This window comes from Echiichthys vipera, assembly GCF_963691815.1.
Source record: "Echiichthys vipera genome assembly, chromosome: 6".
Classification (NCBI taxonomy): domain Eukaryota; kingdom Metazoa; phylum Chordata; class Actinopteri; order Perciformes; family Trachinidae; genus Echiichthys; species Echiichthys vipera.
This window is the reverse complement of record NC_139831.1, coordinates 13,458,809-13,484,781: the sequence shown is the minus strand read 5'-3', so window position 1 is coordinate 13,484,781 and position 25,973 is coordinate 13,458,809. Positions and strand designations below refer to the sequence as shown.

At 42.8% G+C, this 25,973-nt stretch overlaps 1 protein-coding gene across 2 annotated transcripts; it reads left to right on the top strand.

The window, feature by feature from the left end:
- Positions 1 to 571: 571 nt before the first annotated feature.
- atg2a (autophagy related 2A) lies at positions 572 to 25,115 on the top strand. Of its 2 annotated transcripts, none has more exons than XM_083915647.1 (42): positions 572 to 1,091; positions 1,440 to 1,602; positions 2,400 to 2,549; positions 2,698 to 2,800; positions 5,149 to 5,293; positions 5,628 to 5,897; positions 6,271 to 6,370; positions 7,059 to 7,223; positions 7,514 to 7,653; positions 8,058 to 8,136; positions 8,231 to 8,480; positions 8,833 to 8,974; positions 9,623 to 9,721; positions 10,207 to 10,362; positions 10,562 to 10,835; positions 11,336 to 11,408; positions 11,564 to 11,732; positions 11,822 to 11,964; positions 12,204 to 12,316; positions 12,501 to 12,658; positions 13,539 to 13,671; positions 13,784 to 13,968; positions 14,053 to 14,133; positions 14,977 to 15,083; positions 15,162 to 15,254; positions 15,403 to 15,473; positions 16,272 to 16,348; positions 17,439 to 17,609; positions 17,821 to 17,947; positions 18,266 to 18,489; positions 18,602 to 18,831; positions 19,076 to 19,211; positions 19,618 to 19,848; positions 20,068 to 20,169; positions 20,479 to 20,563; positions 21,109 to 21,262; positions 21,412 to 21,481; positions 21,901 to 21,983; positions 22,118 to 22,239; positions 22,369 to 22,523; positions 22,676 to 22,834; positions 23,495 to 25,115. In XM_083915647.1, the coding sequence occupies exons 1-42, from the start codon at positions 921 to 923 to the stop codon at positions 23,729 to 23,731; spliced, it is 6,096 nt and encodes a 2,031-aa protein (XP_083771773.1). In that variant the 5' UTR covers positions 572 to 920; the 3' UTR covers positions 23,732 to 25,115. The 2 variants fall into 2 exon arrangements, with proteins under 2 accessions (XP_083771773.1, XP_083771772.1); XM_083915646.1 differs by having other exon boundaries at positions 21,886 to 21,983.
- The last annotated feature ends 858 nt before the right edge of the window (positions 25,116 to 25,973 follow it).

The following is a 25,973-nucleotide window of genomic DNA, read 5'->3' as shown; positions in this document are numbered from 1 at the left end:
CATAGGTTGAATTTGTTTGACTATAATACAGTATATATGAAAAACATTTCCCTGAATCTCAAACTGCTTTTGTCCAGTTGCGGTCATCTAAATGATTGTTTTAATTTGATTAGTATTGTCTTTACTTTGTGCACCCCCCCCCCCCACACACACACACACACACCTTATTTACATTATGGGCTTTTTATTTCTAATTTAATAATCATTACAAAGCTTATATCCAACTACTATCTGTCGTTATTTTATAATTTTAAATGGAGGAAGGAAAAAAATCCATAAAGAGGAAAAAGCAAGGAGAAAAAAGAAATAGAAAGATAAATAAAATAAAAATCTTTAGATGGGGAAAAGTATAAAGGAAGAAAATCCTTACAAAGATAAGGGAAATAAAAAAATTTAAAAAATCCTTACAAAGAGGAAAAAGACAAAGGAAGGAAAATAAATTAGAGAAAAAAATCCTTACAAAGATGGCGCCTTGGTGGCGTCATGTCCCTTTTTCCTGGTTTAGCCTGTCGTCATCGTGACGCGTTACGCACGTACGTTCACCATACCATCAGTTGGCGTATGATAACAATAAACAACCCTGAGATGAGATCCGCACCAACGGGACCTACCGCTCCAATCCGACACAAACGTACCGAAAACATGAGCCGAGTCTTCTACGGACAGTTGGAGTAACGTGTCGACAAGTAGCGGGACAGTCTCGTCGGTCCGGACAAAGGGATTTTCTTGTTTTTGTGTCAAGCCTAGGGGAGAACGAGAGTTACGGTCTACCCCTTCCTTAGCCCCCAGTAGCTAGCTGTGGCTCATTCCTGGTTTCTGCTCACTTTGTGTTAGTCTGTTATGCAGTTGCCAGAGGACTGTACTCGCACTTATTCTCCTCCGCCGCCCTTTCGCTCCCTCTCCCCGCTACCTCTGGCCCTATGTCTCGCTGGCTCTTCCCCTGGTCGGGCTCAATCAAGAAGCGGGCCTGTCGGTACCTCTTACAGCATTACCTCGGTCACTTTCTGCAGGAGCGACTGAGCCTGGACCAGCTGGGCTTGGACCTATACAACGGCAGCGGTGTCATCAAGGAGATACACCTCGATGTCTGGGTGAGTTGTTTTTTTTGTTGTTATGTTTTTGAAGAGAGGTGGGCTGTCAACTTTGCCTCGTGTGTTTTTGTCGAGCTCATGCACCCCCCTGACTGTTTCGCAACTGCACTCGAGTTCAACAACAATCTCCAGCGTCATGCTCTCAGCCAGGGTCGTGTGTCTTCGAGGAAATGCAGTTATGGGGAACTCACCACCAGAGTAACTACCCCACTCCCCAAAGTCTCACCATCTAGAGTGGATGTTTCACCCCCCGCCTTGTTGGCTGTTTGCTTTTTAAGTCTACACCCAGAGTGATGAGACAATATCAAAACCAGTTATTCACATTTCTTTCTTCCCCTTCCACCCCAGGCGGTCAACGAGCTTCTGGAGTCTCTCGGGGCTCCTCTGGAGATAGTGGATGGCTTTGTGAGCAGCATAGTGGTGACCATACCCTGGCAAGCTCTCCTGACTGATCACTGCACCTTAGAAGTTTCTGGTCTTCAGATAACATGTCGACCCAAGTATCGGACCAGTAAGTTCACTAACTTCTTGTGAATCTGTGTGGTTTCAGTTTCATTGTTGGTTTTGCAGCAAGGCATATGCCAATACACAAAAGAACATAGACAGACAGGACGGATCAGATAGCAAGAGCCAGAATGTGATTTATAGATTGTAACGTGCATAGTGCCCAGACATGTTGAATACATGAACGACATCTCTGCCTCCTGTTGGTTCTCCCACTAAACATGCATCAGTCAGTCACCTGTGGATTGAGGGGATCTCCCTGGGTTTATCAAATCAACACACGCTGTCTCAGTTTGACGACTGCAGTCCAAAATGACATCATTGTAAAGACTATTTTGTCCCTGTGTTCCCCAAACTACTCCAGTTCACACCTTTATACCTTTATATGTTTAATCCAAACACTGGTGTAAAACAGCAACTAAGTAATAATCTGCTGATTATTTTCTCAATTAAGCAACTCATGTTTTTATTAATTTGTTAGAAAATAGTGAAGGCCCATTGTATTTTTCCAGACCCTTAGTTGGCATTATAAAATCAGTTGTTTTGTCAGAATAACAGTCCAAAAAAGTCATGTATGATGAAGAACATCAGCAAATCCTTACATTTGAGTCGTTAGAATCAGTGTTTTTTTTAATTTCCTGACAATTGAATAATCAACTAACCTCAACTCTACAGAGAGGTGCAACCTGCTTCTCTTTGTATAACTTTTATGACCAGTGTCTGCGTTGGCACACGTGTCACTTACACTACACCTCTGTCAAAGGCACGAAATCACTGAATCCCATGTGGTGTGTTTGCACTCAGGTGGGGGCTGGGACTCCCAAGGCTGGTCATCAAGCATGACCTCCAGCATGCAGCTGGCTCAGGAGGTCCTGAAGGACCCCCCAGAGGCGTCCGAGGAGCCGCCTGCCCAGCTGGAGGGACTTGAGATGTTTGCACAAACCATTGAGACGGGTGAGTCGAAGCTGTGTGCGATCTCACTCTGTGAAGACGTGAACACGCAGAGTTTCCCCACATTAATAATGTGCACTCTGAGAGCGAAAAAACACACCCTGAAAGATCAGTTCTGAATGAATGTCTCTCATCTCGTCTGTGTTTGCAGTCCTTCGTCGTATAAAAGTCACCTTCATAGACACTATCGTTCGCATCGAGCACCAGCCCCTGGACCTGGAAACAGGCGTTGCCTTAGAGGTGCACATCAAACGGTACGTCCTCGCTCCCTTTTCAAGATTCCCTAAAAGGAAATGAGCAGCAAAAAGAAAAAGACTACTGTGTTGATTATTGCACCTCCTTCATGATTTTGTCATTTATTTTGTATTTGAGCATGTTAATACTACAGCCATTGTAGGATTCATACACTGTAGTTACACATTGCTTATGAATCAGAATCAGAAATGCTTTAATAATCCCATGGGGAAATTGTTTATGGTGCTGTTCCCTGCTGAAACATGCTGATAGAGAGCAGCCACATGGTGCAACTTCAAAGGTCACTTTTACAGTTCATTTGGCAAGTATACAGTATACGTCTGCCTGAGTGGCCTTTTAACTAATCACACTGCTTTAAAAATATGATAAGGGTTCAGCACAGAAGACCCACTTGATTTGTTCTACAAAAGAAAAAAGTGCACAGCAAGCTACAAAGCTACTTTCATCATTACCTTTCAACACCCATGATGGTTTTGAGTATGTTAAGATTACACAGAAAGTCCAAGATTACTAAGAAATCTCAACCTCTTACCTTCATTTCTGCTCTGTTCTTTGTTAAACACTTTCACAGTTGTTTGTTTCATTCTCTTTTGATCAGAGCAAAAACACAGAAGGTGGTTGTGCAAAACAGTGCGATGTCCATTGACACTGCGTATGTTTGTATGTGTCTGTGTCAAATGTGTCAATGTGCCAAAACATTTCCTCATTATTTCATGGGTGCTTCAAGTGGGTAACACTAATGTGGGCCTCTCTGTCAAAGTACAGTTCTTCTTATATGTAGGCCTTGGTCATGAAGACATAAAATCTCCTGCAGCCCTTGTTAGCAGGAATACGACCTGAAACACAAACTGGATCTAAAGCAGCATGAGCTCAAACATAACTCTTTAATGCTTTGTCATATAAACAAAAGTATCCAGATTTATACCCACAGAAGCTCCTTTTGTATTTGTTTATCTTTAATATTATCTCACTTTTTAACACTCACAAGAGGGTGCTAAGAATGCTTTTCTCCCGCTGCAGGACTGATACAGAAATATCTTATCTCTCTTAAATGCCGTTCTGTGAGGTTTCCCACATCAGCAATTATATTGTAGTCAGGGGAGAATGGGAGAAAAAAATGGAAACCAGAAACAAGAATTAGATATCATCTTCTCTGTTCTCATCAGCAGATAAGGAGAAGAGGCACCTGCTTACCTATGATCTTGCACACTTTGGCCTTGTATTGTCAGACAGCCTCAGCTCATTTTAAACAGGATCAGTATTGATGAGGTCGTTCAACTGAACAGGCTTTTATCAGTGGCTGCAAACAACTGCAGGCTGTACTTAAGGTGTTGTCAATGTGGGAGTGAGGGGAGTCTTAGACCTGATGGATGTGTGGCCACTGTTATTGAGAAGAGCCAGATGGTCACCTGGTTTTACAACTAAAGATAAAATAATCATTTATTGAACGTGATTATGTCATGAATGATTTGAAGCATTTTACTATCCTTTTGTCGCAACATCCTAACTGTCCTCAACTGCAGTGCTCACACCGCTCATTTGACAATATAATTATATAAATTTGCAAAGTCAAGTAACTGAGCTCCTTTGCAGTTATTCACAACAACTGTAAGATAAGATAAACCTTTATTGATCCCTTGAGGGGAATTTGGGGCTGTTACTGTTAAGCAGTAGATAGAAAGTACAGAAACAGAGAAAGTAAAAGAATAAATAATAAGAGGTATACGAACTAAAATTAGAAGAGTGTAAAAATAACTAAACAAAAACATATGTAAACAATAAAATGCAGGGTATGGTGGTATTAGTTAATATCTACTTAGTAGTTAGATACCAGGGTTTCTGTGTTAATTTCCACTGGTGCCACATGTCCCATGACTGTGTTTCTAACATGCGTTACTTTTGACCCCTTTTTGTTTTTGTGGCTTATTGACGAAGCTGCTCAGGGTGGCTGTGCTGACCTGAGGTCAGTGACCAGGCGGCCCTTTCATTTCAAATGTTTGATTTTTAACAGAACATGGGATTTGAATCCTGTGAAACACGTCGTTACAGTGATTATTCAGTCTGATCATCCGAGATCAAGGGGCTGACAGCAGAACTGTTCTTATGATCATCTGCCCTTTTCATATATATTCATTGTGAAATCATGGTATGATTTCCATTAACAGTTTGATAAAGTTCCTGACCTCATACCAATGGACCTGTGAGCATTTCTCAAAATCGAAATTACATTACCTTAAACCAATTTGTCTGCAGTCACATTGCGGGTGTGACTCTTTGCTGTATGAACTGACTCACGTTTTTTATTCCTGGCACTAAATAAATAGTGTTTGTTTGCACGGTTCTCCAGGCTGGAGTACTTTGACGAGGCAGTGCGAGATCCAGCCAGCCAGACTGCCGTGCCTGTCGACATCCACCAGCCGCCCGCCTTCCTGCACAAGATCCTTCAGCTGAGCGCTGTCCAGCTGTTCTACGACAGCACCGGCACAGTACAGGTGATGAGACCTCACTGCTAATGATTATTTAGGATTGATTATCAATTTTATTAATGATTATGTATTCATGCCACCTTCTGCGACACAGCAGGAGCAGTCGAGAAGATGCTGATGTGGATTAAAGGGGTTATAATGAATTAAAAATCTTCAGATATTCAGACTTTTATAAATCAATTTCTTACTCCCACAGCGATTTTTGAACAAGATTAACTTTTCTCACCTTCTACTGTTTCACTTACCTTTGTTTCATGTAAAAGTGAAGGAACGTATCACAATATATATCAATATGAAACAACAAGATGATAAACGACCAGAAATGCTCTTCATCTCTCAGGGTCCTCAGCACTCTGAACCCCCTGAATCAGCTGCAGCAAGTGAAGGAGAAGAAGAAAAGGAGGAGGAGGAAGAACTAGCAGATGATGATGATGAGGAGGAGGAGGAAGAACAACAAGAAGATGATGATGAGGAGGAGGAGGAAGAAGAGGCAAAGCCCCTGACGTCCCCTCCCTGTCCTCCATCTCAACCACTGCTCATAGGAAGCTGCTCCGGTTTCATCGAGACCACGGTCAAGATAAAACAGAACGACATGCTGCCGGGACCAAAGGTGTGTTTGTGTGTGTCTGCTGTGACTGATCTGGTTTTTCAATGGACGATGATGACGATATTTAGTGAGCAGGGGGCAGGCGACATCTGATAAAATACAACAATTTAATAATAACAAAGGAGACACAACAAAGCCGAACTACCATAATTATTTAACACTGTTATTGCATGCGTCGTGGTGACGGCCCCTAAAAGGCTTCACAGTTACTTACCATCCCATATGATAAATGTTTTACACTTCAGAAGTAGGACTGTTGATCATTATCTCAGTCTGTCACTAGTGTCTGCATACTGTCACATCCTGAAGGGTTAGTGAATGCAACTGTTCCCTCATATTGACTTCTGTATCCTGTCTCTTTCTCTCTGTTCATCAGTTGGAGTTGGATGGGAAAGTGGGCTGTGTCCACATGCTGCTGTCTCCAGATCAAATAACCCATCTGACAGACCTGTTGGCAGCCCTCTGCATAGACACTGGTACAGTTTAACAAAGCCTCTGTGATAAACATGCACCAAGCCCTTTAATGAGAACTTTAAGAAGTCTAAATGTGAGATTGAAATGACCTTTCTGACTCCTGGATCATGTTGACCTTAATCAGAATCAGAAATACTTTAATAGTCCCAGGGGGAAATTGTTCAAACTTTTAAACAATTTTAAATTACATGTTGTGTTTAATGTATTGTGATGATGATGATGACATGAACATGTCATGTGCATGATGTGATTCCATCAGCATAAACTGGCTGGTGTAGAGCCAGAAGAACCTCATGAGGTGAGGCCTATTATAAAAACATGAATAAATTATAATCAAATGGACATTAGCCTCTAGAGTACATTTCTGTTCACACATGGAGTAGAAATACTTATGATGAGACGTACAAGATGCTAACATTCATGCATGCACTCACAAAATATAACCACAAAGTCACTATGTATTCCTCATTACTTCTTATGTGTCTCGAAACCAGGAAGTAATTGTGTTGCTACATGCTTTAGCACTATATAATGTCCAACTCCTCAAAGGTAGGAGGACTCAGCAGTCAACAGTGTGTCGTTTTTCTGTAGTTTAGAGCTGCTGGGTAAGGTCACAGACAACTGTAAAAGCCTCATAAAAGCGAGGTCACACTCAGCCTCGATCTCTTTCTCTGTTCTCTCTCCCCCCAGAGACAGACACTAAGTGTGGCGGTGCACTCAGTCGTCCATTAGACTCAGATGACCTGCGTATGATTGAGGAGGACCTCAGTAAGCAGCTGGGCTCCAGTCCCAGAGACGGAGAGTGGGACACTGAGCCTGACCTGGAGCCCTTCGTCACTGGCCTGGAGAATGGAGGTACACAGAGTAGCAAAGGTCCACTTATAAACTGTCTGTCTGAGATACTTCATAATCCCAGCAGGCCTGCTCCTAAAGGCATGTGGTTTGCAACCATGTCGTTCACTGTGGGTAAAGAATAGCAGTCGGTTTGGAAGTTTGACCCTTTAGTGTTGGAAAACAGTCCTGTCGCTCCTTTCCTTGTAGCAACATACCATAAAGTGTACATTGTAGTATTTAACCTGTTTAATTTGTCACTTTGTCTGTCTGTCTGTCTGTCTCTGTGTCTGTGTCTGCACCTGCACCTGCAGAAATGTTTTTCTCCATGGGTCCTGCTGGTATGACCAGTAGCGTGACGTCTATGCGCTCCGGCAGCGACTTGTCAGACAGTATGGAGTCCTCAATGCAGAGTCTTGCCAGCTTCACACAACCTGCAGCATCATCTGCACAGGTACTGTGTGTGTGTGTGTATGTGCGTGCGCCGCGTGTTTACAGTTTAAGCATTTGTCAGATGGCCATATGTAGAAAAACCATCAGAAAGAAGGAAGATTATTTTCTTTTCTTTCTTGATTAATCCCTAATTTATCAACATTGGTATTGTTTCGTATAACTAAAAATAGTATTTTTATTTTTTTTCCTTTTTTATATTTGTTCTAAAATATAGGGCTTTTTGCAAGTTTACAAATAGCAGAAGGGTTATTAGCTCAAGAAATATTATGGAATTGTATGCACTGTCCTGACTTGCAGAGAACAACAGCAAACTGGAACTAGAACTGGAGCTTGTCAATGTACTCATCAAATCACAACTCATCTAATCACAAGCAGTCTGATTTCCCCTTTAATTTTACCTGCCAGGGCATGATGAACTGTCCCAGGAGGTATCCTGTAGCAGGCTGTCTGTCAAGTCTACCACAGGCCAGCGGCCGGACACGAGGTAAAAAAAAACAACTTTTTGTCAGAATATATGTTTTTACCCAAAGAAATATTTAAAATAGAAAATGTAAATGTCCTTCTCCTCCCCCCTGCAGGACGTTCACACAGCGGCCAGGTGGAGCAGCTGAAGCCCGATGCTTTGTTGCGTCTGACCCTCGGCGGTCTCACCCTAACCCTGCTTCAGGAAGACCCGCCCTCTAAGCCTGACGGAGCCGCGTCATTGTCTCAGGTGTCTCAGGTGTTCTTCCGGGAGCTGGCCTTCTTCAAGGACAGCATGTTCAGCGGCAGAGACTTCCACCATCTGAGAGGCGGCTTCGCCAAGGCCTGCCCACACTCCCATCTCAGGTAGAACAACACAGACTCATATTGTGACTTTGGTGAGTTATAATTCATGTGAACATGGCTGCCCACATAATTTATGTTGACAACAATTACAGATAGGGAGTTATGTGGGGCTTGTAGTGTTTTTGTAGATATAAAAAGGGACTCGTGGAAATGCATTATAATATTAATTTGAGGAAACTTTAAACTCTTTCTAAATAATATGCTGTTCAGTAAATAAATGACTTCTATCTACTGAAATAAAACAAACCATGATGAAGTTAAACAGCCTGCAGGTGTGAGGAATGTGTTGCATGTCTCAAAAGTTTGTATCATTTTCTCTCTCTCCCGCTTTCTCTCTCTCTCTCTCTCCCAGGGTTACAGGAGCAGCAGTGCAAGTTGCTTGTGAGATGCGGAGCGGGAGACGCCACAGTCGGGCTGTGACCTCTGACGTTTCCTTCAGCAGACTGGAGCTGTTAGAGTGCCTCTGGGGGGACGGAAATCCTCAGTACAGCGAGGTAGAACATATTTTTGTCCGTCCGTGTAGCTCCGACGCTGACCCCTTGGTGAAAACCAGGGTGGTGTTTAGATGTTGTGTTAGAGTAACACTCTGGAAGTGTCTTCCTCACTTCCTAATTTCGAGACAGTCTCGTCCTACATGTTTTCACTGACACTGAATGCCTCCTGTACCAGACTGTTATTTCTCTGAAGATAACTGGCTGCTATTGTATATCAAAGTGAACACTCCTCGCTTGCTGATTTCAAGAGTACAAGGTTTCACATCCCACTGTGTAACGCAAAAGAACACATTCATTCCCATGTAATGTGAGGAAAAAAGTATTGTATTTTTCCTGCAATGATTACACTAAAATCAGTAGAAAAATAAACAAAAATAAAAATGTACAATGCAAAAACATTTAGCCTATCAAAACCAACAATACTTTGACTTTTCAAATGAGAAGAAACTAAATCTATTTTGATCACAAATTAATTTGCCTAAATGAGCTAAACGTTTTGCAAGTTGTAACAAAGAATGAGAAATGTGATATTCTCATTCAGACTGAAGTTACTCTTACCTGAAAGTAGTTTATGTTGTGTTGTTCTCTTTCCAAGCTGATAAGGAAGACTTAAAAGAACACTACGTCTCTTTCTTTTTATCTTTCCAGTTGCTTCAGTTCCAGAAAGCCGGTCTGTTCACAGTTGGAGCTGCAGCCAGACCGTGTGCCCAACTACACTACGGCCTCACAGAAAAACACCTGCGCAGAGTACGCATTTATACACACCCTGACTTGATATGTACAAAACCTTTTTTACAAACCGTGTTTAAAATGTGCTGTACAAACAACGTTTGTTTGGTTTGTGTAGTCTGTGAAGTAGTGTAGTGTTACTATGTTAACACCAGCTGCTGCAAAGACTGGATTGACAGGAGTCATTGAAGACAAAAAAAAAAAGCTTAGTCTAAAAATGAAGCGCGTTTAAAAGTAAAGCAGCTGGTGTATATTGTTTTCTCTTAATACTCCTGTAGTTCGACTCTTTGTATTAAGTATTATTTTTTTTAAATGTGTTGAATTTGATTGATTTTGACACAGAACTATGACGTCGCCAGTCTGTCAGAAAGATTTATGAGTTGAAGGCTTCCCTTTGTGTAATATTGATTAGTGATACAAAAACATCAATCCTATGTGACTTGACTGACAGATACATCGATCTATCCTTTAAAATGTGTGCATGTTTGTGTGTGTGTTGGCAGGGTAAACAGCGGGTGGTGCGGCGGGAAAGTGTTGTGCGGGTGGAGCTGGCAGAGCTGAGTGCCGAGCTGGACCTGGACATTCTCAGTCGCCTGGGGAACCTGAGCAAAGCCTTCAGCCACTGTCCGACACAGACTGATGGGCCGGGACTCATGCAGGTCGAACGCCTCAAACATTTATTCCATCATAAAAAAAACTAATTACATAAAGAAATTTCCCTAACAAATGTAGACCTGTTATCAAAAGCAATAGTCAGTAACCCAATTAAAATGCAGGTGAAAAATAGACAAGTATTTTTGACTGAATCAGCTCTTTATATTAATAAATACTAAGAGATTCCTCTCTTTCTTTCCTCAGACCCAGAGCAGCGAGCTGTGCTCCTCCTTCACCCTCCTCTCCCCCCACGCCATCCTCAGGCTTCGTTTCCCCATTCCCGACCTGCGGCCCCTCCCTAAGCGTCGACCTCCGACCCAGAGGGCAGTGCGGGAGGAGACCCTGGTGCTGGAGCTGACGGAGTTGGTGCTGAAGCACCAGGAGGCCCCGGACCTCCAGAGTGAGCAGACTGCCCCGGGACAGCCGTGGGCTCCCTGCCTCACCCAGCTGCTGGAGGCCTCCTTCACAGACCTGCACGGTGGGAACACACACACACACATACACACACACACGCAACCAAAGATAGACATACAGTACGATGACCAATGCTTGTTGATATATTTAGTCGATTTCTTTACAAGGGTAATCCATTCTGTGTCATCATTGATTTCCAGGGACTTTAAGGTAGAATCGGATTTTTACAAAAGTATCCTTGTTTCCGTTAATGTAGTGCCATTAGTAATTTTTTATGAGAAACCCTTACCTCATAGAGAAGTTGGAATATGTGTTTATTGTTTGCACACTGGAGGTACTGAAATTCGTGCCATTTTATAATGATGAATCTATACAAATGTGTCTGCTAAGATCTTAATATGTAAGGCTGACTCGTCTTTGCTGGTGCAAAGAGTCCTGTAGAACACAATTTTCAACAGAGTTGTAAAAGTAACTCTGATATGCAGTTATATTTTTGTGTACATGGCTGAAGCAGACCTATAAAATGTGAAATGCAGAAAGATATATGATGTGTTGTCTCTCCAGGGTCATATGAGGGCTGGGAGGGCGGCTCCTTCCCCTGTATCAGAGTAAAGAAGAACCGTGACACTCCGCCGAGGTTAGCAGTGGTGATTATGAGAATAGTTAGATGCATAATTCACAATTTTTTTCGAGAACTGCACTTTACAGTGCTGAAGCTCTCTAGAGAAAGATGGAGTCATTCTTGCTCATGAAATGAGACAAAGCAAGACAGTTTTCTGTTTCTGTGAGCAGGTTATCGGTGCGTGTGCGTGGAGGTGAGACTCAGGGCCCAGCAGCAGGTCTGGGTGGGATCAACCTCATCAGGGACCTGGGGTCCGCTTTCTTTGAAAGTCACTGTGAACTCAACGACAAAACCAGCTCTCCGTTCTCTTCCAACCGCACCATGTTTGAGACTGAGGAGGTGCGCTCACACAGAATTATTTTTATCGGCCATCTATTCAAGACCCCAGACTGACCTCCTCCCTCGTTTCTCCTCCTTCCTTGTTTTAGATGGTGATTCCAGCCGACCCAGAGGAGATGCGTCAGTTTCAGGCGCAGTGCGTCGCTCAGTGTCAGTGTGCGGTGGACATTAACCTGCCACTGGCCTACATCCTCCTGCCCAGCAAACAGGCCTTCCAGAGCTTCTACAACAGGTACGTGTATAGGCTCTTTTCCATGATAACATTATCCAGGTAACCCCCAAAATGTTGGAAAATATTTTTGAGTGATCTTTTAATTGTAAGTTCACTCTCAGATGAACACTGAACATGGTCAAGTTGAACTAGATTTTCTTGTCTTCGTTCTTAATCTGCTCATGTAGAACTGTCATTAATTGTGTTAGAAATAGCTAACAGTAACATAAATGTTCCTCATCCCCCCTTTCGTCCAAAAGGATCAATAATGATCTGTTGATGTGGGAGCCTCCTCCCCCCTCAGCCCAAAGCCCTGACCACAGCCGCCGTCACCACGACGAGTTCCAGCTTTGCAAGTCGGCTTTCAGACTGGGTGAGTTGGACAGATGGAAAAACAACATGTAGCTCTATTAAATGTAATAAGCAGCTGTCCTCCCCAAACATATTTAATTAACCAAGTAGGTTTTGTGTGTATTATATCGGGATGTTTCTTCATCCTTTGACAAATGTAATTAAAACGATTACTTTTCCTCTCATCTCCTCTCTCTCTGCCGTAGACTCTGATTCAGAAGAGGATGAGCCTCCATTCTACTTGGCCAGTGAATCATCTGGAAAGACACAACAGTCAGCTCCCCGCCCCAACCACAACCTCAGCCTCCTCTCCCTCACTGTGATTATCAGCCAAGGTCGCCTCCAAGCCAGAACAGACAAGAAGGTGAGTCGTGCGTCTCCAGGGTCCTAATCAGACCTGGCATAAACATGCGTTGTGGGTGAGCTGATCACATGTGGACAGCTTTAAGTACAGGGGTGAAAGCAGCCCAGACGCATTGAGATCGGATCACACGTGTCCTGGGCCAAATTGAAGGACCACCTACTCACCTACGTCCTCGGCCTAAGAAGGAGAACGAGTGCTCATTGGCTGGTTTTGTCCTCAACGTCTGAAATTTTCATAAAGTCCATGGTTATATATTATGTGTGCATCAAACAAGGTTTTTCTAATGTCACAGAAACCACCAGTAGACAATACCTTTTTTTCTTTTTTACGCAAATTCAATGTTTAGGATCTATATTACTATAAACATCCTTGTAATCTTTGTCTGCTGTATTAGCCATGTATTTACTATGTGTTTATTTGCATACAGAGCAGGGAAGTGAGATCTGATCACAAGTGGTCACTAAAGACTAATGTCAGTTGTGGACTGACGTACCTAAAGCTGTCCACTTGTGATCAGGGATGTCAGGATAATCCGATTTTCCCATACCCGTAGTCGCATACCGTCGCAGTATCATAACCACAGGAATTGTGGAAGCTATGACATCTGTGGTGTCCTGATTCCTGCATTGTGTGTATGCTTTGATTTGTTTTGTGTGTTAGAGTCATACATGTCAGAGAGTCTTATATCCGCCAGAAAAAGCGTGGTAACACTTTGTACATCTAAAAAATGACCAGGAAGTTGTTGTAACTAGGGAATGTAAAGTTACTCAGCTCTACTAAAGCAGCGTAAACTTGGTTCAAAAGACTGAAAAACAGCTCTGGTTTGATCCATTCATAATTTAAGATTTTTTACTGTTTTTATTTCATCTCATTGATTCAGGAGGACCAGAGTCATGGGGAAATCGTGCTCGACTTGGAAGGGGGGAAGATATTCAGTGTGGCGCAGCACCAGAACGACCCCAATCTCAATTTCCTGTGTGTAGAGAGCAGACGAGTAGAGCTCTACCATCAAGGTACACTATCATGTTGTTTTCCAAACATTTAATGAATTCATGTTGGTTGATTTAATGCTAAGCAGAGAAAGTATGTTCTGGGTCATCATTTCTTCCCCCCACACCACTACAGCGGTGGTGAAAGACACCCCCATCCCACAGCGTTTGGAGATGCCCAACTTCATTCCCCCAAAGCACCTGGAACCCACCATCTACCCTACAGAGGTGGGTGTTAGCAGTGTGAGCGGCAAGGAGGGGGAGCTACAGATGTTGTCCACAGCCATCAAAATCACACTGGACCCACAGAGGAGTGTGAAGGTACGTCCTCCTCAAACGCTTGATTCTGCTGCTGCTGCTGCGGCAAGTTTGAAATTAAACAATGCTTGTTTCTGTCTCTTGTAGGAGTTCCTGGTTGCCCTTCGACTTCAAGGTGCCACCATGCGACATTACGTGACACAGACTAATCACAGCTGGCACGAGCAGGTGAGAAGCAAAAAGAAACAAATCCTCTTAGGGCGCACTCACGCTATCCATTCGTACTGTGCCCCGTGCTTTAGGGTGATTGCCCCCCCCCCCCCCCCCTTCTTCCCCCACTTGAAATCTGTGCCTCGGCTCAATTGCTTTTTGCTTATATGTCATCAGTTTTGGTTTTTGACGTTTTCGTCTGACCAAATCTACAGTAAACACTCCGCATCCACATCAGACCACCGCAAACGGTTTGGCGGCATCTTTTAAAATATCCGTCGCGGAGAACAGTCACATATAAATAGATATATGCCCGTCAATGCTCGTACACGTGCGCACACTGGTGCCCGTATATGTGGATCCGTGCTTTACAGAAGCCCACCCCTCTCACCTGGTCCGCATCCGGCAAGTGTGCCGTGCCTGGGTGCGAGACAGTTGTACTCACACTGGTCAAACAAACTAGACTTTAGCCTTGAAGTGTGCTTGGGCACGGTACGACAGGACAGTGTGAGTGCGCTCTTACAGATCAGAGTCTCAGTATCTTCTTGTCTTTCCATGCTCTTGTTTAAAAGTTAATAAAAGGGAAACTCCCTCCTTGCAATTTGACTCAGTTTCTTGTGATGTACAGTGCGTTTCTTGTTGCATTTATTATTTAATTTCTAGGCTTTTCAAGGTGTTTTTCTTATTTAATGCCTCACTTGCCTATTGAAAAAATATAAAATGAAAGCGAGTGTCTATTACAGTTCCGACTGTGCCTCTCAAACGGTTTGGGTTGTGCAGAAAAATACAAACTATGCTGAAATCATATAAGGTAGATTCAAATAAAATGTTTTGCCTGCCTTCTGTGTTTGTTTGTTACAGCTGGTTGACTTCCTGGATGTCATCGATGAGCCCATTCTTGGATACACAGCACCTGCCGTCATCACTGTCCTCCACACACACCTCGCTACCTGTGCCGTCGACTACAGGTGTGTACTATACCTTAAAAAAGTGTGGTGAAGTTATTTACATTACACCTATTCATCTTCTGTTTTTCTGTTTGCCAGACCTCTGTATCTGCCACTGCGCGCGTTGTTCACCGCAGAGTCCTTCTCTTTGTCCAGTAATATCATTGTAGACACCGCCACCTTCCACCTCAGGTACAGTCCACCACTAACTACACACGACCATTGATATGTCACAATATTAATCACAACATTAGAAGGATAGTTAGCGCTGTCAGTCTCTATCACATTATGTGAGCTGGTGACTCACAGTATAAGATCTCTTATGTTATGTTGCGGTCAGATTCATCCTGGATGACTCTGCTCTCTACCTCTCTGACAAATGTGAGACTGACACCGTGGACTTGAGGAGAGGTAAGACACATGATACATGTTACCGTTACAGAGTAGCTACTCTAATAGAAAATGTGTTGCTTTTGTTTTTTGTTGTGTTTAGGCTAGCGAGATCATTCATGTTTGTTTATACATTGTTTATATATATTAGTCAAAAGGATGGACTGTTAAAATTGGCCGAAAATGAAGTTCCTCCTAACAAACAGTTATTGAGCATTATGTCCATAAGAGGACAAACCACACAACAGGAGACTTAGCTGCTTTTATATGTATATTTGTTTAAACATAAACTTTAAAGTGAAACTTTGCCTATTTAACCAGCTCTGTGTTGCTGCAGCGCGGCAGTACATGCAGATGAACGGCACCTGGCCTCCCTCCGTTCTGCCAGTGCGACAAAAAAATAATAATTATTTTATAATGCCAATACTTAAGACATCCTAAAACTTAATTTATAGAATATAGACTTTTTTCCCTGAATATTAATTTTCATTGAATGTCTGTTTTTTAAATGAATTCTATCCAAATATATTTAAATATGAAATATTCATTAACAGCCCTAGTTTACACATACCTTACATGTACGGATTGATATCAGAGCTGTTGTTGGGGTGAAAACGGAACTAGTTTATGTTGGTTGTCTTTGTAATAATAAAATAGACATTTAGAAAGGTCACTTACCTTTAACAGATGGTGTCTGCTGCTTTCATCTTACCATCAGGGATGTTATATTAGGGCTAGTACAGTAGTTAATTTTAGTAACATAAACAAGAATCAGTGTCACTCTTAATAAAAACCACTGTGTGTCTTTGTATCACGCAGACTATGTGTGCGTTCTGGACATTGACCTGCTGGAGCTCGCCATCACCACATGGAAAGGCAGCAATACGGGAAAGCTGGTGAGTGCTCCGCAACTGTTCACTTACTGTGTGTCCTTCACATTCACACAGCAGCGGTAAAGCACACACTGGAAATGTGAGTGTAAACAAAACATTATCATTTAGTTTACAAACCACAAATGAACACAGGCCACATGTTAATAAATATCTGTTTTACCATAATGAAGTTTCACTATAATTAAAGCTTCAGTAGTATGTGAGTTATTCACTATATCTGACAGAAGCTGTACTGGATTAGGCTTCCCTTTTAAAGGTCCCATATTGTGTACATATTCATATATCAGGTTCATACAGGGTTTCTACTAGAACATGTTTACATGCTTTAATGTTAAAAAAACACCACATTTTTCTCACACTATCCGTCTGAATATACCTGTGTTCACCCCCTGTCTGAATTCCACACTAGCTCTCTTACACTTACTTATAGCATCTATCTACTGTCTATTTATTGTTTATGTTCTTTAGTTTTTGTGTTTTATTGTGTTCTTTTATCTTTGCTCCCCCAGCGGAACCTGAGTGCAGAATTTCGCTTCCTTCCATATATATATATATATATATATATATATATATATGTGTGTGTTTGTGTGTGTGTGTATATATATATATGTGTGTGTGTATATATATATATATACTGTATAAAGTATAGATGTGAAATCACAACCGTGCAGAAGTCCTGACGGCTCGTTTAAAGTCACAGTTTCTGAATACGGGCTGTGTGCATTTCTCTGGGGACTGAGCGTTTTTAAACCTTCACAGTATTTATATAACACCTCGACATGCTTTACACTTACACAAATTTTTTTTTTTACAACATGGGACCTTAAAGAATAGGATAACTTTCAGTTGGAAATACTACAACCAAAAAGGTGTACACACGTGAGAAAGGTCAGTTTAAAGTCTGTTATGTAACAATGTTTGTCCACGTGCAAAGCCTAGTCTTTTCTTTGAGGCGTTTCTATCCATTTTATGTTTAAAGAGTTCAGATGGGTTTTTGTTTTTAGTTTACATATTTTCCCATCCCAACCTTCTTTGATTCTCCAGTTATTCACTTAAATGTGCTTCCTCTGTCTCTCCTCTCTTTGCTCTCCAGTCTCAGCCGCTCTTTGAGCTCCGTTGCTCCAACAATGTGGTACACCTTCATACCTGTGCCGATTCCTGCGCCGCCCTGGTCAATCTGCTGCAGTACCTGGTCTCCCAAGGTGACCTGCACCCCCCGCCGCGACACATCTCCCCCACCGAAATCGCTGGGCAGAAATTACCAGTAAGTCCGGTAATATTTATACATTTATACATATATATATTTTTAAAAATTAAGAAAAAAGTGTAATAAAAGAGAGTAATAAGTGCATTTCAATATAGTAATGTTTATTACATGTGCTGACGAGAACAGAACAGTTCCATAAATGTTTAAAAGTGGTGTAAAGATGCCATATACTTGTCTAATGTTCCTCTGTCGTACTCCGTCTTGTTAGCTGTCAGAAAGTCCTGCGTCGTTGCTGCCCTACCCTCCAGCTGAAACCGCTGAGATCAACCAGTACGACCTCGCTGATGCCTTAATTGACACAGAGAAGAGCCACCGAGAAGAGGGTTTAGATCCAGGTACTGAAAAGTTTTTCTCTTTTACACATCTCAGCTTTTATTTAAATGGTTTTCAAGTGGTTTTTAAGTTCTATGAAACTGCGGTGAAGCTCGACAGATACAGAGGAGTGTCATTTTGACCAAGATTAACTGAATTTTTAGGAATGAAAAATAACGTATTACTCAGCCCCCCATTTTTTGACAGATATCATTATAGCACTCATGTTTTCAGGAGGTTTTGAGTCTCTGAGGAAAAGCGTGTTAATAGTACGAGCTTGACCAGCCCACAGGTCTTTGCTTGTTTTTATTTCTTAACCTGACGGGTGGACGTTTGTCCAGGTTCACCCTCCATGCCGAGAGGCTCGCCTGTCTCCGTCTACCTGTTCCCTGGTGAAGCTCCGAAGCGCAGCCCCTCCGTCCTGCAGGTAGAGGACTCTGAGCTTGACGAACTGGTTGCCACAGCAACAGAGGCACAGGCAGATATGATGTCAGAGGAAGGCTCCGAAGGCTCCACCGACAACGACGACTTTTGTATCTTGGAGGCTCCCGGGATGGGCATTCCTGTGAGTCTCTCTGTCTTCTTTTATGACCCTGTTTTAAATTGTTCTTCCCTCAGAGTCCTTTCAGAATGAGTCCGTATACTCACAAAATGACCACATGTGGGATTTGTTACAGCCCAGGGACGGGGAGCCCGTGGTGACGGTGTTGTCTCAGGGGCCCATCAGGGTGAAGGAGAGTCACTTCTCCAGGCCTCGAGGCAGCTCAGACCTGCTCAGAGCCCCCAGCCGCTTCCCGGTGCCCCAGAGCAGGGTGGTGCTGCGGGAGATCTCCGTAGTCTGGCATCTCTACGGGGGCAGGGACTTTGGCTGCAAGCCCATGTCCATACATGCCCAGAACACAAACAGGTAACACAGACACACAAGTATGTTCTCATACAATAAATACATTAATGGTTATGAGAATGAGAATAGACAAAAACTCTATCCCCAATTGGAAAAAGTAGATTTTTGGGTCAGTTACGGTAAGTCTAAAGGAAATGAATAAAATGTCCCTGAAGTGACCTAAGTAGACCTGTGTGTGTGTGTTTGTTCGGTTTTCTCTCCTTTCCTTTGACTGTTGCTCTCACCCTCTCTGTCCTCCTCTCCACAGAGGTCGTTCAGTCCCCACTGGAGTCCGTGGATCTCCGTCCCGCACTGTTGCTCCCTCTCGTCCCCAGAACTCCTGGCGCTGGGCTGGAGGCAGCGGGCGTCAGCACACACTGCTGATGGAGATACAGCTCACCAAGGTATATACTGTGTGTGTAGCAGTAAATTGTTGGTTGAAATGATGATAGAAGGAATACTTTGACACTTTGGCAAATATGCTTATTTGCTTTTTGCGAAGAGGATTGATGGCACTCTCAAAGGCAGATTTTGTTACCTTTGGACGGAGCCAGGCAGCAGCTTCCCAATGATTCCAGTCTTTATACTGGGCTAAAGGAACTGTCTGCTGTCTCTATCACACAGATATGGAAGTGGTATTGATCTTCTCATCTAGCTCTTGGCAAGGAAGCAGCGAAATGTCGAACTATTACTTTAAATTCAATTAAAACTAATTGCTTACCTTTTTAAAAACCCCTATAACTCTCCCATTAGATGTACAGCTTCAATCGAACTCTCCGAACACATTTAAACTCCTGTTTTGTCCTCCAGGTGTCCTTCCAGCATGAGTCCTACTCTGCGGCAGTAGCAAGGCAGGACGGAGGGGAGGGGTCAGTGGCAGCTGGGGTCGGGGTTGGCCCGGGTGGCGAACACCCCCTCTCCAGGCAGGTGTTCATTGTCCAGGAGCTGGAGATTCGAGACCGTCTGGCCTCCTCACAAATCAACAAATTCCTCTACCTCTACACCAGCGAGAGCATGCCTCGCCGAGCCCACTCCAACATGGTGAGACGGCAGAGAAGGAGGGAGTCTTTGATTTATCAAGATGCTGGAGGGGTTTTCTGTGACTGAAATCACCTGATAGGGACTGCAATACAATGTTTGGCATAGCTTTGATGAGAAGAAAGAGGCGGAGAAGTGTGAGGGGGGGCTGGATCACTTGTGAAAGACAAAGTAGGAAGATGACGTCATGTATATGATATTGATTGCGTTTTCTTTTTGTAGCTGACAATAAAGGCTCTGCAGGTGTGTCCGGAGTCTGGCCTCGGGGGACCAGAGTGCTGTCTTCGAGTCAGCCTGCTGCCTCTACGACTGAACATCGACCAGGTAACTCCAGCTCTTGAGACTCAACACTAAAAGTTAAATCTTTTCCATCCAAAGCCTGAAATGTTGTCTTCATTTTCACTGTGTGGAACATAAGGAAAGAAAAGAACTTGTTCTGTTTTGCGTTGTATTCAAAGCTCTTTAGTCCTGAGGCAAATACAACTCTGTCAGATCAGAAATGACCACTTTTACACCAGCGTTAGCGTTGGATAACTTCTAATAACTGCTGTACTTCGGATAGGTTTTGTTGGTTTTCAGTTGTAATTGTAACTTCTCCTCCTCTAACCAGCCTTTTTTCTCTCTCCTCTCCAGGATGCACTGTTTTTCCTGAAGGACTATTTCAGCAATCTAGCTTCCTTTGTTAACCCTTACCTGCCTGTGGACCCTGCGACTGAAGGCGAGCCACTTCTTTTATTCCTTCCTGCGTATTTAATCAATTATCTTTCATACTCAATGTTAAAGGTTTTTGTCAGATACATTAATATTAAGATTTTGAACAACATCTTTCATGCAGGCTTCTCTGTTCCTACTTGCTAAGCTGTTTGATTATAGTACGAGGACCACTCATCATCACTGGAGCATAATCAATTTTCACTGGCTGCAGAACATGTTTAAATTAATACTCGAGCCAATTTTTTGCATGTCTATCATGTAATCCTGTATTTATTTAAGACACGCTCTGGTGAATATGAAGCGCTGCTGCGTCTTTGTGTCACGTACCGGTGTTCTGTGGGTAATTCAGGTGTACTTATTCCATCTTGTGAAGAACTTGTGTGGAAAATGATGTCAAAAAATATAAAATGCAAGTCTCCTTCAAAAACAATCCAAGGCACAGTGTAGCGTCTGTGCAAAATTAAAATGCCTTTGTTTGACATGGCAAAAACGTATTGAAATGACCAATGCGTTCAGGTCTTCATCTGTGTCTCTTCATGTATTTTTCAGTGAAGGCAGACCCCTCTCAGAAGGCCTCAGAGGAGGCGGAGTCAGCTGCTGGTCTGGGACCTGACCTCACCGCCTCTGTAGAAACTACCTACAGCGAGCAGAGCTCCTCTTCTGCCGGCTCCACCTCCTCCTCCGACCAGCCGATCTACTTCCGGTATGTGAACACCGATTCACCAGAGGGCTCGGAGAAAGTCTGATTCTGCTAAAACGAAGGGGAATAAACTCACAACTTTTCTCTGATAAATAAAGGTATAGATATTAATCGATAATGTGGTCTTTCTCTTCCTCCCCTGCTATTTTCAGGGAGTTCAGGTTCACCTCTGAAGTGCCTATCTGGCTGGACTATCATGGCAAACATGTCGTCATTGAACAGGTGAGAGGTCACTGAATCCGCTTATCTGTCACCCAGCCTGACCGGACACTTATATTAAAGTGCAAAATCATTGCCCATGGTCTTTTTTGGTGGTTATACACATCAAATAAGTCTATGAGACCGTTTAATGTGTAGGGACTCTTCTCATGCGTGGTTAAAAAAGCTGTTTTAATGCCTTCACCGTACTGCCCCGAGTTAATCAGTGTTAGCCACACCCGGCTGTTAGTGACTCTCCCGATTTCTCCGTTAATAGTTGTTACACATAAAACTGTCTTATTTGATGTGTGCATAGTGCCGAAGAAGACCATGGAATGAGTTTGCGCTGGAATTACACTTCTGTAGGATTCCTGTGTATCTGATAGGGAAATAATTGTCTGGTCTGGCTCTATGTTCACACTCTGTAGCTTTTTGTTTCACAGGGAACCTTTGCAGGGATCCTGATCGGTCTGGCCCAGTTAAACTGTTCTGAGTTGAAGCTGAAGAGGCTGTGCTGCAGACACGGGTAGAAATACACACCTCCATACCAACACATCCCAGAGGCTGCTTTAGATCCCCAGTCATCTGAGACTACATGTTTGAAAGGCAAACCAGGCGAGTTTTCAGTTACAAGTTTCTTTCTTCTGCAATTTTTTCCAGTCTCCTCGGTGTGGACAAAGTGATTCAGTACGCCGTCACAGAGTGGCTGACGGACATCAGGAAGAATCAGCTGCCGGGCATTCTAGGAGGTGTTGGCCCCATGCACTCGGTTGTCCAGCTGTGTGAGTTGATACCGCTCCAAACACACTGTCGGACACAGTGTCATCTTAACATGTCCTTTTTTTTTAATCCTGTTTTATCTCTTGGTTCATTCCTTTTCCCTGTCTGTCCATCTCTTTGTGTTTCTCCAGTCCACGGAGTGAGGGATCTGTTCTGGTTGCCCATAGAGCAGTACAGGAAGGATGGACGCATTATTCGAGGTCTCCAGAGGGGGGCAGCATCGTTTGGCACATCCACCGCATCAGCTGCTCTGGAGCTCAGCAACCGGCTGGTGCAGGCCATACAGGTACTCAGTCTTTGAAGGATTCTCAGCGCAGGTCATGACTGGGGATTAAAGTTACACAGAAGCCAGACTTGGTCCTGGATTTATTTCAAGGACTTCAGGATAAGCAGGACCCCACGTGTTTGATGCCTGATATCAGTCTGCTTCTCTCACAGGCCACAGCAGAGACAGTGTACGACATCCTGTCTCCCACTCCCCCCCTGAACCGCTTCGCCATCACAGAGGGCCGAGCCCCCTCGAGCCGACCCCGCAGAGCCGCTCAGCCTGCAGACCTCCGAGAAGGTGTGGCCAAGGCCTACGACACCGTCAGAGAGGTGCGTCCCAAAACTTGCCCTCTCAAAATTGAGTTATTATTATATTAAATGTTAATATAATTATTATTATTATTATTCTGGAGCACAGAGAATCTAAACAAAAGCAGTCACACCTGATCTGAGAAACCAAGTTTACATAAACAGGGTTGAGATTAATTTCTCCTGAAGAAAGAGAAGTCTTTCTTTCTCTTCTGCAGCGCAGCAGGTTTAAAGGAAAGATCATAACGTAGCGATGCACAGTGCATGTGAACAGGATGTGATTTAGAGCTGAAATTACGAGGCAATTATTTAATTAGTCAAGCGACTGAAAATTGATTAGCAACTTACCTCACTACCTACCTGTAAACCTTTTAAATTGAGTTGATGAATAAAATCTCCCTCAGAAGATTCATTTCACATCAAACTTATTGCAAATACACAGACGGTTATTCTTATATTACCGTAGGAAGAGAAGATGCTGCTAAAATGCCCCAAAATTGCTGTTTTCAGACTCTAAAATGTTTCCTGCTTTTCTTTTTCTTTCTAGGACAATAAACTGGAAATCTTTGTGTTTTGAAATACTGTTTGATGTCGGGTTTCTTGTGCGCATGTACGTAAATGTACTGAAACACGAAATATTTTAACTAATCTCTCCTTGGTCTCTCTCTCTCTGCTCTCCAGGGAGTGATTGACACGGCTCAGACCTTGTGCGATGTAGCATCTCGCGGCCACGAACAGAAGGGTCTGCCCGGTGCTGTTGGTGGTGTCCTGCGGCAGATCCCTCCCACAGTGGTCCGACCCTTAATAGTGGCCTCTGAAGCCACTTCCAATCTGCTCGGCGGCATGCGGAACCAGATCAAACCAGACGCCCGGAAGGAGGATTTCCTGAAGTGGCGCACGGAGGACGGCCAAGAATGATGACAACTTTTATGTGTGTGTGTGTGTGTGTGAGAGACAGAGAGTGAGAGAGAGAGAGAGAGTGTGTGTGCGTGTGTTTGTGTGTGTGTGATTATGATTTGGGGAAGTCTCAACTAAAGGAGCGAATCCAAGGTTTGACTGCGTATTTGCATGTGTGTATGGACTAACGAGAGTCAGTGTGCGCTCCAATGCAAAAACAAAGCAACAACTAACGACTACTGCAGTTACTGACAGCCAGTGTTTAATGCGGCTCCATCACACCTGGACTTAAATCATTCTGTTTTATATTCAGAGAGCTCTCCTCATATTCCTCCCCTCGGTGATACACGAGTCTGGCTTCTTTTCAGGTAGGATCATCACTCTCAAGGTTTCCCGGTCTGTGGGCACTTCATGTTCTCTGAATTGTGCTGCTTGAAACGGTTTGTTTCTTATTTTAAGGAGTGATTTCTGGCGCAATTTCTACCAAAGTCCGTAAAAAATGACAAAGGAAGATGATGTTGGACTTCTGCCTGAGATCTTTTCTCTTTGTAGTGATGCTCATAGTGGAGATGTTTTAATGAAGTGTCCTTTGCTAACAGACGTCTGCAGATGGTTTTCACCCTGACTTCACAACACAACGCATTCTCATTGGTTCAACTCTGGCCCCGCTGCACACCTGCTTCTCTCAGTGCTGTTGTTTGTGCCATAAACCTTGCAGAGTGCCCTTTTAACTAGTTTGTGTTGCCATCCTCACACATGCACCGTCCCTGCTACTGCACACATATAACACACACTGGCTCATATGGATACACACCTGACTGAGAACACATTTCCTGACTGAATAGAGATACAGATCACACGAAGCCTCTGAACTCTGTAGCACATTGGATTCTTTTAAAGCTTCACAAAGTCAAATCGACTCGAGTCGTCTGTAACTCGGTAAACTGTCCAGATGTCCACCGGTGGTTCTTCCTTCTGCATCGCAGCTCATTTGTGTCTCTGTTTCCATGAAGAGTTAAAAACTGGGATCTGAATTATCCTTAAGAATGGATTTACCCTCTTCTTTAGTTGCCTTCCTGCATTTTTTAATCTTTCTTTCTTTTTTTTATCCTGTTAAAACATTAAGTATTGTCATACTCGTTTTCAAAATAAGAGTTGAGAGGATGTGAAGCTGGTGATGATGGAGGAGGAAAAATTTGTGGTTTTGTGGTTTTAAAAGAAAACATTTTACATTTTTATCTTTTTTTGTTTAGTGTGTGTGTGTGCGTGGGAGAAAGTGTGTGTGCGTGCGTGGGAGAAAGTGTGCGTGTGTGTGCACATGATGCATGTCTGTGAAGGTGACAGGCTGATGCTTGTTGCACCTCTTGTGTGTATTTACTATTTACTATATCAAACTGTGTGAATGACCTGTATAATACAAAGATGAGGAGTATACAAAATTAATACAAAAAATTAAAAATTTGAGTATAAAAACTGATGCAATCTTTGCCTGCCATTTTTCTTGATAATCACAAGTACCTTATTTACAGTTGAGCATTTTGTTACTTTTCCCGAAGAACGAGATTTCTTGGCGACATGTAGCCAAGTTTCTAAACTGCACGGATGTTCACCCCAGCCTTCAAACAACACACAGTGAAGAGAATCTAAACCTGAAGGACGACCTACCAATGAATCAGATCTTTATTCAGCACAGAGAGCTCAGTTGTTTTTTACATGTAGTGCTGCAGAGTGCAGATATATTTAGAGCTGAAATTATTTGATTAATCCTTAGTGGAGAACATTAACTCAAGTACTGTAACTAAGTAGTTTTGTACTTAACATTTCAGAGGCAAATATTGACTTTTTATTAACTTTTTACCTTGCTTCTTTTGATTTAAAGCTATGGTTACTAGTTACTCTGCAAAACTTTTCCAAAACTTTTTGAGTTACAAAATAAATGATGGACTAATAAGATTTGACCTAAACCCACATGTAATTGTTAAAATGAGCCCAAACTCAAATATCAATAATGCAGTAATAATAATTGTAATTTAATATCTGTAAATCTGATAATATTTTTGTAAAATATGAGAACACTGGTTTTTATTTAGTTTGAATTTGAGTTAAATGTATGATTTTTATTTGTTGTTGATTTTTTAAAGTCTCATCCGTCGTGTTGGATAAGATTTAAAGAGTGAAAATGATACTTTTGTGCAGAAAGAAAATAGATTATAGACGCGCATTATTGTCCAAAGCAAACCATTTGTAATTATGTAAAAACAAT

Excerpts from the sequence above, each read along its gene's own strand:
- atg2a (XM_083915646.1), top strand. The coding sequence starts at position 921 with ATGTCTCGCTGGCTCTTCCCCTGGTCGGGCTCAATCAAGAAGCGGGCC. Across the intron at positions 10,363-10,561 it reads ATGGGCCGGGACTCATGCAG|ACCCAGAGCAGCGAGCTGTG; the intron begins GTCGAACGCCTC and ends TTCTTTCCTCAG. Across the intron at positions 11,965-12,203 it reads TTCCAGAGCTTCTACAACAG|GATCAATAATGATCTGTTGA; the intron begins GTACGTGTATAG and ends TTCGTCCAAAAG.